We start from the raw sequence: 13,788 nt of genomic DNA, 5'->3' as shown, positions 1-13,788 counted from the left end.
TGTTGAAAAATGTCAGCACTACACCTTCTGAAAACAATGCTTATGAACACATTTCCCTTCTTAAAATTTGTCTTGACTCAAGAATGCCCAAATAACACCATTGTTGGCAATTACATACTTTTATGATGTAGTTACTCTAAATTCTTACACTCCTGTCTCCTAAATAAGCATTATGCTTTGCTTCTTAAATTGAAAGTCACTTCTGGAAGGTAGAGTTAATGCTTTTTTATAGGTTCTTATGCAGAGCAGGGTATGAGAAGCCCAAGAGAACTTGACAGAAGCTCAGACACATTTGTAAGCTGGGATTGGCACAGCCCCTAGCTGCAGAAGGGAGTGAGGGCAAAATGTAGCATAGCTTCTTTTCATAAGATGTTTACATGCAGAGAGTAATTGTCACAGGTTCCCCCTGTTCCTGATAACTACAATGTCATGCCACCCCAAGAACTGTTGCTCTACTTCCTTGTTTGCACTGTATATAATAAACTCGCTGGAGGTGGTGAAGGCTGTTGTGTGTCTCCACCAGAATGCTCAGCCCCCTGAGCCCAGATTTTTGCATGTTTGTCTTTTGTCCTTTCTCATTCTCTGGTCACTCCCAGTTAGATTCCTAGGACAAGCTCGTGCAGAACTTGAGAGTTTCTTTTGATAGGTTCTCATTTGTTTTCTCTTATAACATTAAGTCATCTTATTTTCCTAAAGTTATCACATAAATTTATAGTTTTTACACCTTACTTGTACTGTAGTCACTGTCCTTGAAATCAGGACATGTGCTTTTGTATTTTTTATCCTCAGGAGCCAGTTCAACACTTGAGAAATAGTAGACACTCAATACTTCCTTATAAATAGAAAAAGATTTTTCATTGAAATGTGTTATTTTTAAAATTTCATAATGTTTTTGACAGTGTCCTTGAAGGCTTGCTTCACTTGCTGGTTTCTTAGAGTATAAATGAAGGGGTTCAATAAGGGGGTGACTGAAGTAATGAGCACAGCTATTCCTTTGTTGAAAGTACCTTCTTCTTTTGCAGAGGGATTAATGTACATAAACATGCAGCTGCCATAAGAGAGGGAAATGACAATGAGGTGGGAGGAGCAAGTAGAAAAGGCTTTTGTCCTTTGCTGGGCAGAAGGGATCCTCAGAATGGTCCTGATAATGTATATGTAAGAAAGTGTCACCAGCAGCAGTGTAATTACTAGAGTCAATGCAGCCAGGAGGAGGACGGTGAATTCTAAGAACCTGGTGTCTGAGCAGGCGACCTCTACAAGGGGTCCATAGTCACAGAAATAGTGATTCAGAACATTGGAGGTGCAGAAATCTACCTGGCTCATTAAGATGATTGGTGGTAAGATAGCTAGTAATCCCCCCAGCCAGGAGCAGAACACGAGTTGTGTGCAGACTGTGCTGCTCATAATAGTCAAGTAATGCAGGGGTCTGCAGATGGCCATATAGCGATCATAGGACATGGAGGCTAGGAGGTAAAATTCTGTTGCCCCTAGAAATATAGCAAAAAAATACTGAGTAAAGCAGCCAGCAAAGCTGATGACCTTTTTTCCTGTTATCATGCTGGTCAAAAATCTGGGAATAAAAATAGATGTGAAGGAAATTTCTAAGAAGGAGAAATTTCGGAGGAAGAAATACATGGGAGTTTGGAGGTGAGAATCTATTAAGGTGAGGATTATGATAGTTAGATTTCCAAAGACACTGAGCATGTAGGTGAGGAACAGAAAGATGAATACCACCACCTGGAGTCCAGGCTGACTTGTGAGGCCCAGCAGAATAAATTCAGTAAACATGGTCCTGTTTTTCATTTTTCAGTGAATCTAGAGGAGAAGGTGAGAAACATGAAAACTAAAGAGTTGCTCAGAGTAGGAGAGATAACACTTATTTTAATCAACAGAATCAGATTATCCATTGCTCTCCATATTATTGGCCCAAAACAGCATCCATTGCAGTATATATTTTGCTCCATAGAAGCCTGGTATCTTTAGATGAGTTACCTTATTCCTAAAGTCTTGTGAGTCCTCATGACCTATTTTGGGCATTTAGCAAAGTGTATTACAGAATAATTAACATCTTTTTTTTCCAGGAGAATAGGTATTTGAAGCTATTTTCTCCTCTCAAATTGTTTATGAGACCTCCACATTTAAAGCGTTTCTCTCAAATTTATTAATCTCTGCTTCTAAGATTTTGGTAGAAATATATTCACCTGATTCTTTTTTTTAAATATCTTGATACTATTTTATGTTTCACTGGGTATCGTCTATAGATCCTCATCTACATTATTCTCCAAATATCTAACTTCCATGTTTCAGAAATGAGTGAGAATTTCCCCACAGAAGCAATGCTGCAGAGCATCTCATTTTATATTGTGAGCCTTTATCTCTGCATCAATAAGTCACATCAATTAGAATTTTCTTTTATGTTTCTTTCCCACCTTCAGATTCTTCAGAACATTGATTTAGGATAATTCCCTAAGAACAGAGATTCTGAGAGGTCTATAGGCAGCACCATGTAGTGGATTTTGCTATTGTAAAGTGTCTGCAATGGCAACTAAAGATGACAATTCACATGCCCAAACTTTCCTGCCTTCTATTCTCAGTGTGCAGAAACCAGGAAGAGACCTGTGCATTTCTGATAATAAGAGTTTTGTTTTTGGTAGATAAATTGGTAATTTCCAGAGAAGGAAATTTTGTGAGGGTATTCCGTCTACATCTTTAGATTTTTCTGATAAAGAAGCAATGGCAATATAAAGGGAACCCTCCAATTTACATGCATAAGGTTAGGAAAATCATATCAAAATTATTCTTTTCAATATCTCCTTTTTCCCATCTTTTAGAATTACCCATCCCTCCCAGCACCTTCCCTTCCCTGTTTATAATGATCTGTGGTCTTTGAAAAGTATTGCATTTTCTTCTAGATTTTCACAATTGATTGATATTTACAAATTGATTGATTTTCACAATTGATTGATTTTTAGGATCCATGCATACAGAATGTCAAAATCAGTGATTTTAGACACCTATGTTAGAGTGTGGTTTGTTTACCTTATTGCTCCTAAGAGACAAATCCAAGGTAAGATGTGTCATGAGTAGCTTAAAACCTGAAAAATGTTCTATTGAATTTCAATCCACATGCTACCCTTAGCTTTCTATCTGTATACTTAGAGATATTATCTAGGAAAGAAGTAAATTACCTTCCATTCTAAAAATATAAGCCAGAATCAAAGCATAGCTCCTGATAGACACAGTTCTTCACTTGTGTAATAAAAAAAGAAAAACAACACCTTTCCCAACTATTACAGAATTAGAAGACTTCGATAGACTGAAAATTCCTTAATATTTCTGTTCTAAGACAGATTATGTGTAAGTCCTCAGAAAGCAGGTGATGATCTTCTTTGGAGTTTCTGTGTTAGCTCAAGTGACATTAAGTTTTATCTGCTCTCTTTAGAGCAGGCACATGGGGACCAATTTCCTGAAGAAGCTAAAGATGCCCTGTGGACCCACATTCAAGAGGTGCTTCTGAACTTCATTTGTTGACAGCTTTAAGAACAAATTGTCAACATATGGTAGGGAAGAGAGGCTCCAGAGAGACCATAAGATAAGGGTTCCATCATGCTTCAACATGAGGTTTATGAAGAAGTTTAGAGCAATGGAGTGAGGCCCCTGGGATAGGTGCCACTGTCCTAGTCATTGTTCCTGTTACCTTCCTCTTAATAAGCACTTAGCCAGTGCTCAAACCTGATATAGATGAATGACATTGACTGTGGATTCACCACAACCTTAATGCCATGCTATTCTCTCTTAAGATCCTCATCCCTAATCTACTGAAACTGGAAAATAGTCTGCCATTATAAGTTGGCTAATACATTCTAGTAAATGCATAGTTTGAATAGCCTCTCAGAAAAAATTTGCCTTCAGTTTTGAAGGAACAATATACTCTCACCTGCTTCCCCATAGATATATCAACAGGTCAGTCAGTGCACATTGTCTTAACCACATCCAAACTTTTCCAGAAACATGTATATAATATTATATTTATCACATCCTCATGTGAGAAAATTGAAAAGATATACTTGCATGGGATATACAGAAACTTGTCATAGAACTTTCCTCATGGAATTGGACCATTGCTTCCCACAAAATACAAGGTTCCGCCTCTTGAGAAAAAATTTTGGACACTGCCAGTCAGTCTAGGAATGATCATACCTGATATAATAAGCAATCAACGACTCACTTCCATGAGCATCACTATTTAACGTGGACTCAAAACTTACTGTGTTTATTTCCATTTTAGAAGCAAATTTTATTTAAGTCCGTTATGCTGTTACCCATTAATCATCCCACTAAGAACGGGCCACCCAACAGTAAAAGGTTTTTGACTTTGTCTAAATTGCAATACAACAGGCATTCCCATTAGTGTAATCCAGGACTTCTTCACTGCAGAGGCTTTAGCCTTCCCTTCTAATTACTTCTGGAATCTCTAGTTCTATCAGTTTGACCACAAATTGTTCATGAACTTCAGTAACAAGACACTGTTTTCTTCAGTTCCACTCTACACACCATAAAAGTGTCTACTGCTGGTTGGATCCTGGGTCCTTCTGGAGATAAAACACATTATTAGTGCCAACCAGAAAATAGGTAGCATATTACCTGTACCCACACAACAATAGCCAATACTTTGTGTACTTTGAATGAGATATCTTCAAGTTTCACATCTTTAATTCTTTGGTGCAATGAATAGATTTATTTTCACTTATTATTTTAATGCAGAGAAACTAAAGCTGATACCTTAAAAGCAACTGAGGTCAATAGGAGGAGGGGACCAGGAACTAGAGAAAAGGTTAGATCAAAAAGAATTAACCTAGAAGGTAACACACATGCACAGGAAATCAATGTGAGTCAACTCCCTGTATAGCTATCCTTATCTCAACCAGCAAAAACCCTTGTTCCTTCCTATTATTGCTTATACTCTCTCTACAACAAAATTAGAAATAAGGGCAAAATAGTTTCTGCTGGGTATCGAGGGGGTGGGGGGAGAGTGAGTGGGTGGAGTGGGTGATAAGGGAGGGGACGGGGGCAGTGGGGAGAAATGACCCAAGCATTATGCACATATGGATAAAAAAAATTTCCAGGAGTCTTTTAATTTCATTTTTTATTTCATCAATGACCTATTGATCATTGAGCAATGTGTTGTTCAACTTCCAACTGTTTGCATGTTTTTTACTGTAGTTCTTGTTGGTGTGTTCTAGTTGTAATGCATTGATATCAGATAGAATGCATGGGATTATTTCTATTTTCTTATATTTGCTGAGACTTGCTTTGTGCCCTAGGATATGATCATTTTTGGAATAGGTTCCATGAGGTGTTCAGAAGAATGTATATTGTGTAGAGGTTAGATGAAATATTCTGTGGACATCAACTAGGTCCATTTGGTCTATGGTGTGACTCAGATCTAGGATTTCTTTATTGATTTTTTGTTTGGATGACCTATCTATTTTGATGTGGGAGTATTAAAGTCTCCTACTACCACTGTGTTTGAGTTTATGTATGTTTTTAGGTCTTCAAAGTATGTTTGATGAAATTGGATGCACGGACGTTGGGCGCATAAGAGTTGATAATTGTTATTTCCTTTTGGTGTATTTCTCCTTTTATTAGTATGGAATGTCCTTCTTTATCTTGTTTGATCAATGTAGGTTTGAAGTCTATTTTGTCTGGGGTAAGTATTGCTACTCCTGCCTGTTTTCAGGGGCCATTGGCATGGTAAATCTTCTTCCAGCCTTTCACTCTAAGCCAGTGCTTGTTTCTGTTGATGAGATGGGTCTCCTGTAAGCAACAGATTTTTGGATCTTCTTTTTTAATCCAGTTTGCCAAACATTGCCTTTTATTGGGGAGTTAAGCCCACTAACACTCAGTGTTAGTTTTTTTTTTCATTTTTCTTTTATTATTCATATGTTCATACAAGGCTTGGTTCATTTCTCCCCCCTGCCCCCACCCCCTCCCTTACCACCCACTACGCCCCTCCCTCTCCCCTCCACCCCCTCAATACCGAGCAGAAACTATTTTGCCCTTATTTCTAATTTTGTTGTAGAGAGAGTATAAGCAATAATAGGAAGGAACAAGGGTTTTTGCTGGTTGAGATAAGGATAGCAATACAGGGCATTGACTCACATTGATTTCCTGTGCGTGGGTGTTACCTTCTAGGTTAATTCTTTTTGATCTAACCTTTTCTCTAGTTCCTGGTCCCCTTTTCCTATTGGCCTCAGTTGCTTTTAAGGTATCTGCTTTAGTTTCTCTATGTTAAGGGCAACAAATGCTAGCTAGTTTTTTAGGTGTCTTACCTATCCTCACCCCTTCCTTGTGTGCTCTCGCTTGTATCATGTGCTCATAGTCCAATCCCATTGTTGTGTTTGCCCTTGATCTACTGTTCACATATGAGGGAGAACATACGATTTTTGGTCTTTTGGGCCAGGCTAACCTCACTCAGAATGATGTTCTCCAATTCCATCCATTTACCAGCGAATGATAACATTTTGTTCTTCTTCATGGCTGCATAAAATTCCATTGTGTATAGATACCACATTTTCTTAATCCATTCATCAGTGCTGGGGCATCTTGGCTGTTTCCATAACTTGGCTATTGTGAATAGTGCCACAATAAACATGGGTGTGCAGGTGCCTCTGGAGTAGCCTGTGTCACAGTCTTTTGGATATATCCCCAAGAGTGGTATTGCTGGATCAAATGGTAGATCGATGTCTAGCTTTTTAAGTAGCCTCCAAATTTTTTTCCAGAGTGGTTGTACTAGTCTACATTCCCATCAACAGTGTAAGAGGGTTCCTTTTTCCCCGCATCCTCGCCAATACCTGTTGTTAGTGGTGTTGCTGATGATGGCTATTCTAACAGGGGTGAGGTGGAATCTTAGCGTGGTTTTAATTTGCATTTCCTTTATTGCTAAAGATGGTGAGCATTTTTTCATGTGTTTTTGGCCATTTGAATTTCTTCTTTTGAGAAAGTTCTGTTTAGTTCACTTGCCCATTTCTTTATTGGTTCATTAGTTTTGGGAGAATTTAGTTTTTTAAGTTCCCTATATATTCTGGTTATCAGTCCTTTGTCTGATGTGTAGTTAGCCAATATTTTCTCCCACTCTGTGGGTGTTCTTTTCAGTTTAGAAACCATTTCTTTTGATGAACAGAAGCTTTTTAGTTTTATGAGGTCCCATTTATCTATGCTATCTCTTATTTGCTGTGCTGCTGGGGTTTCATTGAGAAAGTTCTTACCTATACCTACTAACTGCAGAGTATTTCCTACTCTTTCTTGTATCAACTTAAGAGTTTGGGGTCTGATATTAAGATCCTTGATCCATTTTGAGTTAATCTTGGTATAGGGTGATATACATGGATCTAGTTTCAGTTTTTTGCAGACTGCTAACCAGTTTTCCCAGCAGTTTTTGTTGAAGAGGCTGCTATTTCTCCATCGTATATTTTTAGCTCCTTTGTCAAAGACAAGTTGGTTATAGTTTTGTGGCTTCATATCTGGGTCCTCTATTCTGTTCCACTGGTCTTCCTGTCTGTTTTTGTGCCTGTTATTGCTTTGTAATATAGTTTGAAGTCAGGTATTGTGATACCTCCTGCATTGTTCTTTTGACTGAGTATTGCCTTGGCTATTCGTGGCCTCTTGTGTTTCCATATAAATTTAACAGTAGATTTTTCAATCTCTTTAATGAATGTCATTGGAATTTTGATGGAATTGCATTAAACATGTTGATTACTTTTGGGAGTATCGATAATTTTACTATGTTGATTCTACCATTCCATGAGCATGGGAGATCTCTCCACTTTCTATAGTCTTCCTCAATCTCTTTCTTCAGAAGTGTATAGTTTTCCTTGTAGAGGTCTTTCACATCTTTTGTTAGGTTTACACCTAGATATTTGATATTTTTGAGGCTATTGTAAATGGAATTATTTTCATACATTCTTTTTTAGTTTGCTCATTGTTTGTGTATAGAAATGCTAATGGTTTTTCTATATTGATTTTATATCCTGCTACCTTGCTATAGCTATTGATGATGTCTAGAAGCTTCTGAGTAGAGTTTTTTTGGTCTTTAAGGTATAGGATCATGTCGTCTGCAAATAGGGATATTTTGACAGTTTCTTTACCTATTTGTATTCCTTTTATTCCTTCTTCTTGCCTAATTGCTCTGGCTAGGAATTCCAGCACTATGTTGAATAGGAGTGGAGATAGTGGGCATCCTTGTCTGGTTCCTGATTTTAGAGGGAATGGTTTCAGTTTTTCTCCATTAAGTATAATGCTGGCTGTAGGTTTGTCATATATAGCTTTTATAATGTTGAGGAACTTTCCTTCTATTCCTAGTTTTCTTAGAGCTTTATCATGAAATGGTGTTGGATCTTATCAAAGGCTTTTTCAGCATCTATTGAGATGATCAAGTGGTTTTTGTCTTTGCTTCTGTTAATGTGGTTTATTACATTTATTGATTTTCATATGTTGAACCAGCCCTGCATCCCTGGGATGAAGCCTACTTGGTCGTGGCAAATAATCTTTTTGATGTGTTGTTGAATTTGGTTTGCCATTATTTTGTTGAGGATTTTTGCATCAATGTTCATTAAGGAGATTGGCCTATAGTTATCCTTACTGGAGGTGTCTTTGCCTGGTATTGGGATAAGTATAATACTGGCTTCATAAAATGTGTTTGGCAGTTTTCCTTCCCTTTCTATTTCATGGAACAGTTTAAGGAGGGTTGGTATCAGTTCTTCTTTAAAGGTCTGATAGAATTCAGCAGAGAATCCATCAGGTCCTGGACTTTTCCTTTTGGGGAGACTCTTGATTGCTGCTTCAATTTCATTTTGTGTTATAGATCTATTCAGGTGATTAATTTCCTCTTGGTTCAATTTTGGATGATCATATGTATCCTGAAATCTGTCCATTTATTTTAGATTTTCAAATTTATTTGAATATAGGTTCTCAAAGTCTCTGATGATTTCCTGGACTTCCATGGTGTTTGTTGTTATCTCCCCTTTTGCATTCCTAATTCTACTAATTCTACTAATTTGGGTTTTTTCTCTCCTCATTTTAGTCAGGTTTGCCGGGGTCTATTGATCCTGTTTATTTTCTCAAAGATCCAACTTTTTCCTTCATTAATTCTTTGTATGGTTTTTTTTGGTTTCTATTTCGTTGATTTCAGCTCTTATTTTTATTATTTCTCTCCTTCTATTTGTTTTAGGATTTGCTTGTTCTTGTTTTTCTAGGAGTTTGAGATGTATCATTAGGTCATTGATTTGGGATCTTTCAATCTTTTTAATATATGCACTCATGGCTATAAACTTTCCTCTCAGGACTGCCATTGCTGTGTCCCATAGGTTCCGGTAGGTTTTGTTTTCATTTTCATTGACTTCTAGGAACTTTTTAATTTCCTCTTTTATTTCATCGATGATCCATTCTTAATTAAGTAATGAGTTATTTAGTTTCCAGCTGTTTGCATGTTTTTTGTCTTTACTTTTGTTGTTGAGTTCTACTTTTACTGCATTGTGATCAGATAGTATGCATGATATAATTTCTATTTTCTTATATTTGCTGAGACTTGCTTTGTGCCGTAGGATATGATCTATTTTGGAGAAGGTTCCATGGGCTGCTGAAAAGAATTTGTATTGTGTAGAGGTCGGATGAAATGTTCTGTAGACATCAACTAGGTCCACTTGATCTATTGCATATTTTAGATCTTGGATTTCTTTATTGATTTTTTGTTTGAATGACCTATCTATTGATGATAATGGGGTGTTAAAGTCTCCCACAACCACTGTGTTGGCATTTATATATACTTTTAGGTCTTTCGGGGTATGTTTGATTAAATTGGGTGCGTTGACATTGGGTGCATACAGATTGATGATTATTATTTCCTTTTGATCTATTTCCCCTTTTATTAGTATGGAATGTCCTTCTTTATCTTATTTGATCAATGTAAGTTTGAAGTCTACTTTGTCAGAGATAAGTATTGCTACTCCTGCTTGTTTTTGGGGGCCATTGGCTTGGTATATCTTCTTCCAGCCTTTCATCCTAAGCATATGCTTATTTCTGTCGGTGAGATGAGTCTCCTGTAAGCAACAAATTGTTGGATCTTCCTTTTTAATCCATTTTGTCAAACGGTGTCTTTTGATGGGTGAATTAAGTCCGTTAACAGTAAGTGTTAGTACTGATAAGTACGTGGTGATTCCTGCCATTTAGTTGTCTTAGTTGTTTGAAGGTGTGATTGTGTGTACCTAAGTTAATGTTACTCTTTTCTGTCTTGCTTTTTCTTTTCCTGTGGTTTGGTGCTGCCTGCCTTTTCATGGTTAAGTTGGGTGTCACTTTCTGTGTGCAGAATCTCTTGAAGAATCTTCTGTAGTGGTGGCTTTGTGGTCACATATTGTTTTAGTTTCTGCTTATCATGGAAGACTTTTATTGCTCCATCTATTTTGAATGATAGCTTTGCTGGGTAGAGTATCCTGGGGTTGAAGTTATTTTCATTCAATGCCCGGAAGATCTCACCCCACGCTCTTCTTGCTTTTAATGTTTCTGTTGAGAAGTCTGCTGTGAGTTTGATGGGTTTACCTTTGTATGTTACTTGTTTTTTCTCTCTTACAGCCTTCAATATTCTTTCCTTAGTTTCTGAACTTGTTGTTTTAATGATGATATGTTGTGGAGTAGTTCTATTTTGATCTGGTCTGTTTGGTGTCCTGGAGGCCTCTTGCATCTGTATGGGAATATCTTTCTCTAGATTTGGGAAATTTTCCATTATTATTTTGTTGAATATATTACACATTACCTTCACTTGCACCTCTTCTCCTTTTTTGGTGCCCATGATTCTCAAGTTTGGTCTTTTGATGTAGTCAGTGAGTTCTTGCATTTTCTTTTCACAAGTCTTGGGTTGTTTAATTAATAGTTCTTCAGTTTTTCCTTTAATTACCATTATATCTTCAAGTTCTGAGATTCTATCTTCTGTTTGTTCTATTCTGCTGGATTGGCCTCCTTCCATTTTGTTTTGCAGTTCTGTTTCATTCTTTTTTCTGAGGTTTTCCATATCCTGGCTGTTTTCCTCTTTAATGTTGTCTATTTTTGTCCTGAGTTCATTTATCTGTTTATTCATCATGTTCTCTCTTTCACTTTGGTGTTTATACAGTGCTTCTATGGTTTCCTTTATTTCTTCTTTTGTTTTTTCAAATTCTCTATTTTTGTCGTCTTGGAATTTCTTGAGTTTCTCCTGTACATTTTGGTTGACCCTATCCGTATCATTTCCATAAAATTCTCATTGAGTACCTGTAGTATGTCTTCTTTTAAATTATTCTTGTGGGCTTCATTGGGTCCTTTGGCATAGTTTATCTTCATTTTGTTGGAGTCTGGATCTGAGTACCTGTTTTCTTCATTCCCCTCTGGTTCCTGTACTAATTTTTTGCTGTGGGGAAACTGGTTTCCCTGTTTTTTCTGTCTTCCCGTCATTGTCTTTGATGTTGTTACTGTCCCTGTACTGTGTGCAATTAAGTATTTTCTAGCTTGTAATAATAACAATGGTAACATTTAGAATGGAAGAGTGAGCTGAGATGGAAAGCAAGAAGTTAAAGAAATGGGAAAAACAAATACACAGACTGGAGGGAGAAAACAGAGCAAGGTATCAGACAAGACGATTTCAAAGGTATAAACAGGGAGCTTTAGTGTACTAATTGACAGTAAGCTGAACAGACATTAGAGAGACAGAGAGAGGATTGAAAATCAAAAATTAAAAAAAGGTAAGAATAAAAATAAAAAATAAGTAAATGAAATCAGCAAAATCAGAAATGCATAAGGGGAGATAACAACAAACACCATGGAAATCCAGGAAATCATCACAGACTACTTTGAGAGCCTATACTCTAATAAATTTGAAAATTTTGAAGAAAGGGACAGATTTCCAGGTACTTACAACCATCCAAAACTGAACCAAGAGGGCATTAATAGCCTGAATAGATCCATAACACAAAACAAAATTGAAGCAGCAACAAAGAGTCTCCCAAAAAAGAAAAGTTCAGGACCTGATGGATTCTCTGCTGAATTCTATTGACCTTTAAAGAAGAACTAATACCAATACTCCTTAAACTGTTCCATGAAATAGAAAGGGAAGGAACACTGCCTAACTTGTTTTATGAAGCCAATATTACTCTTATCCCAAAACCAGACAAAGACACCTCCAAAAAGGAGAACTATAGGCCAATTTCCTTAATGAATATTGATGCAAAATTCCTCAATAAAGGCTGGAAGGATCCAAGATGGCGACCAGAACACAGCCACAGACCTTCTGACTTCCATGATCCAGGGACTTTGATAAGAAGCTGGAGACATGCTTGACTGAGGTAAAGCACCAGGAAGAGTTGAAACATCAGTACCCTGAAACCCTAGCTCGTGGAAGACCTCTCCATGCCACTGTATACTAAAAGAATAGCCAGTTCTGCATGCTAAGCCCTACCCCATAGGCCTGTGGAGCAGCTGATCTGCATGCTGTTGGATCTCTGATCATCCGGCCCTACTCCTTTGCATTCCCAGGGCTATGGTACCCCAAACTCCCACCTCTCAGATCTGCATGATCTCCCTCAGAGGAGCCCTTAAGGCCAAGGATCCACAGACATTCACGATCTCTGCCAGGCCACACCCCCAAGGCCTGCCACACTGGAGATACAAACATGCACAATCTCTGTTCTGCTGGGCCAGCCCTCTAAGCCTACAAAGGCCTGCATGATCAACACAGAGCCATGCCCCCAAGGCCTGCCACGCCTGAGATACACACACGCATGATCTCCATTCTGCTGGGTTGTGCTCTCCAGGCCTGCCCAGGCCTGCCCAATATCCACTCTGCAAGCCTGTGCCCCTAAGGCCTGCCAAGCCAGGGACCCACACACATACGATCTCCATTCTGCTGGACCGCACCCCCCAGGCCTGTCAAGCTGGAGATCCACAGACACACAGGGTCTCCACTCTGCCAACCTGTGCCTTTCAGGCATGCCAAACCCACTTTCTAGAGGCCCACTATTTCACCTCTACCCACAGGCCCATGGGACCCCACCAACTGGCCATCCACCACAGGAAGGCCCCAAACCTACCTAAGAGAAACAGACAGGCCTGGATGCTAAAGAACTAACATCAGAACAACTAAGACTGCAATTCTATTGTTCCAGAACCAGTGATTTTTTCTTCTTTTTTTCCCTTCTTTAAGGGATTTGCTGCCTGGTTTGCTTCTCTTTTCTCTTTTCCTCTTTACTCTATTCCTTTTATCTTTCAATCTCTCTCTCTTTTATCCTTCTTTCTTGGTTTTATTATTATTAATATTGTTACCCAGCTAATACTAAATTACACATAGTTCAGGGATAGAAAGATTAGCTAGTGGAAATATGGGAAGAAGAAAAAGGAAAAGAAACCATTCTCTCCCCCTCAAATAAAGTAGTACAGGATTTAGAGTGAAATGAAGAAAACGGATACCCAGATCCAGACTCCAACAAAACAAAGATAAACTATACCAAGGAACCCAACGAGGCACACAAGAACATCTTGAAAGAAGAAATCCTACAAGTAATTAATAAGAATTTCATAGAGATGTTACTAGACATGGTCAACTAAAATGTACAGGAGGCACTAGAAAATTCCAAGACAACAAAAACAAAGAATATGAGAAAACCCAGAAACAAATAAATGAAATCATAGAAGCCCTAAATAAATGCCAAACTGAAACTGAGAGCACCATAAACAGAGAGATAAATGAATTAAGGGAAAATATTGACAATA

General features: G+C 38.0%; 1 protein-coding gene across 1 annotated transcript; it reads right to left on the bottom strand.

The window, feature by feature from the left end:
* Positions 1-873: 873 nt before the first annotated feature.
* On the bottom strand, positions 874-1,803 carry LOC141425952 (olfactory receptor 6C4). Its single transcript, XM_074084875.1, has one exon. It carries the CDS (start codon positions 1,801-1,803, stop codon positions 874-876), a length of 930 nt encoding a protein of 309 aa, XP_073940976.1.
* Between the last annotated feature and the right edge of the window lie 11,985 nt (positions 1,804-13,788).

Source organism: Castor canadensis, chromosome 8 (assembly GCF_047511655.1).
Source record: "Castor canadensis chromosome 8, mCasCan1.hap1v2, whole genome shotgun sequence".
Classification (NCBI taxonomy): domain Eukaryota; kingdom Metazoa; phylum Chordata; class Mammalia; order Rodentia; family Castoridae; genus Castor; species Castor canadensis.
Note: the sequence above shows the minus strand (reverse complement) of the source record. Positions and strands in the feature narration are given on the sequence as shown.

Coding starts and splice junctions, on each gene's coding strand:
- LOC141425952 (XM_074084875.1), bottom strand. CDS start 1,803: ATGAAAAACAGGACCATGTTTACTGAATTTATTCTGCTGGGCCTCACA.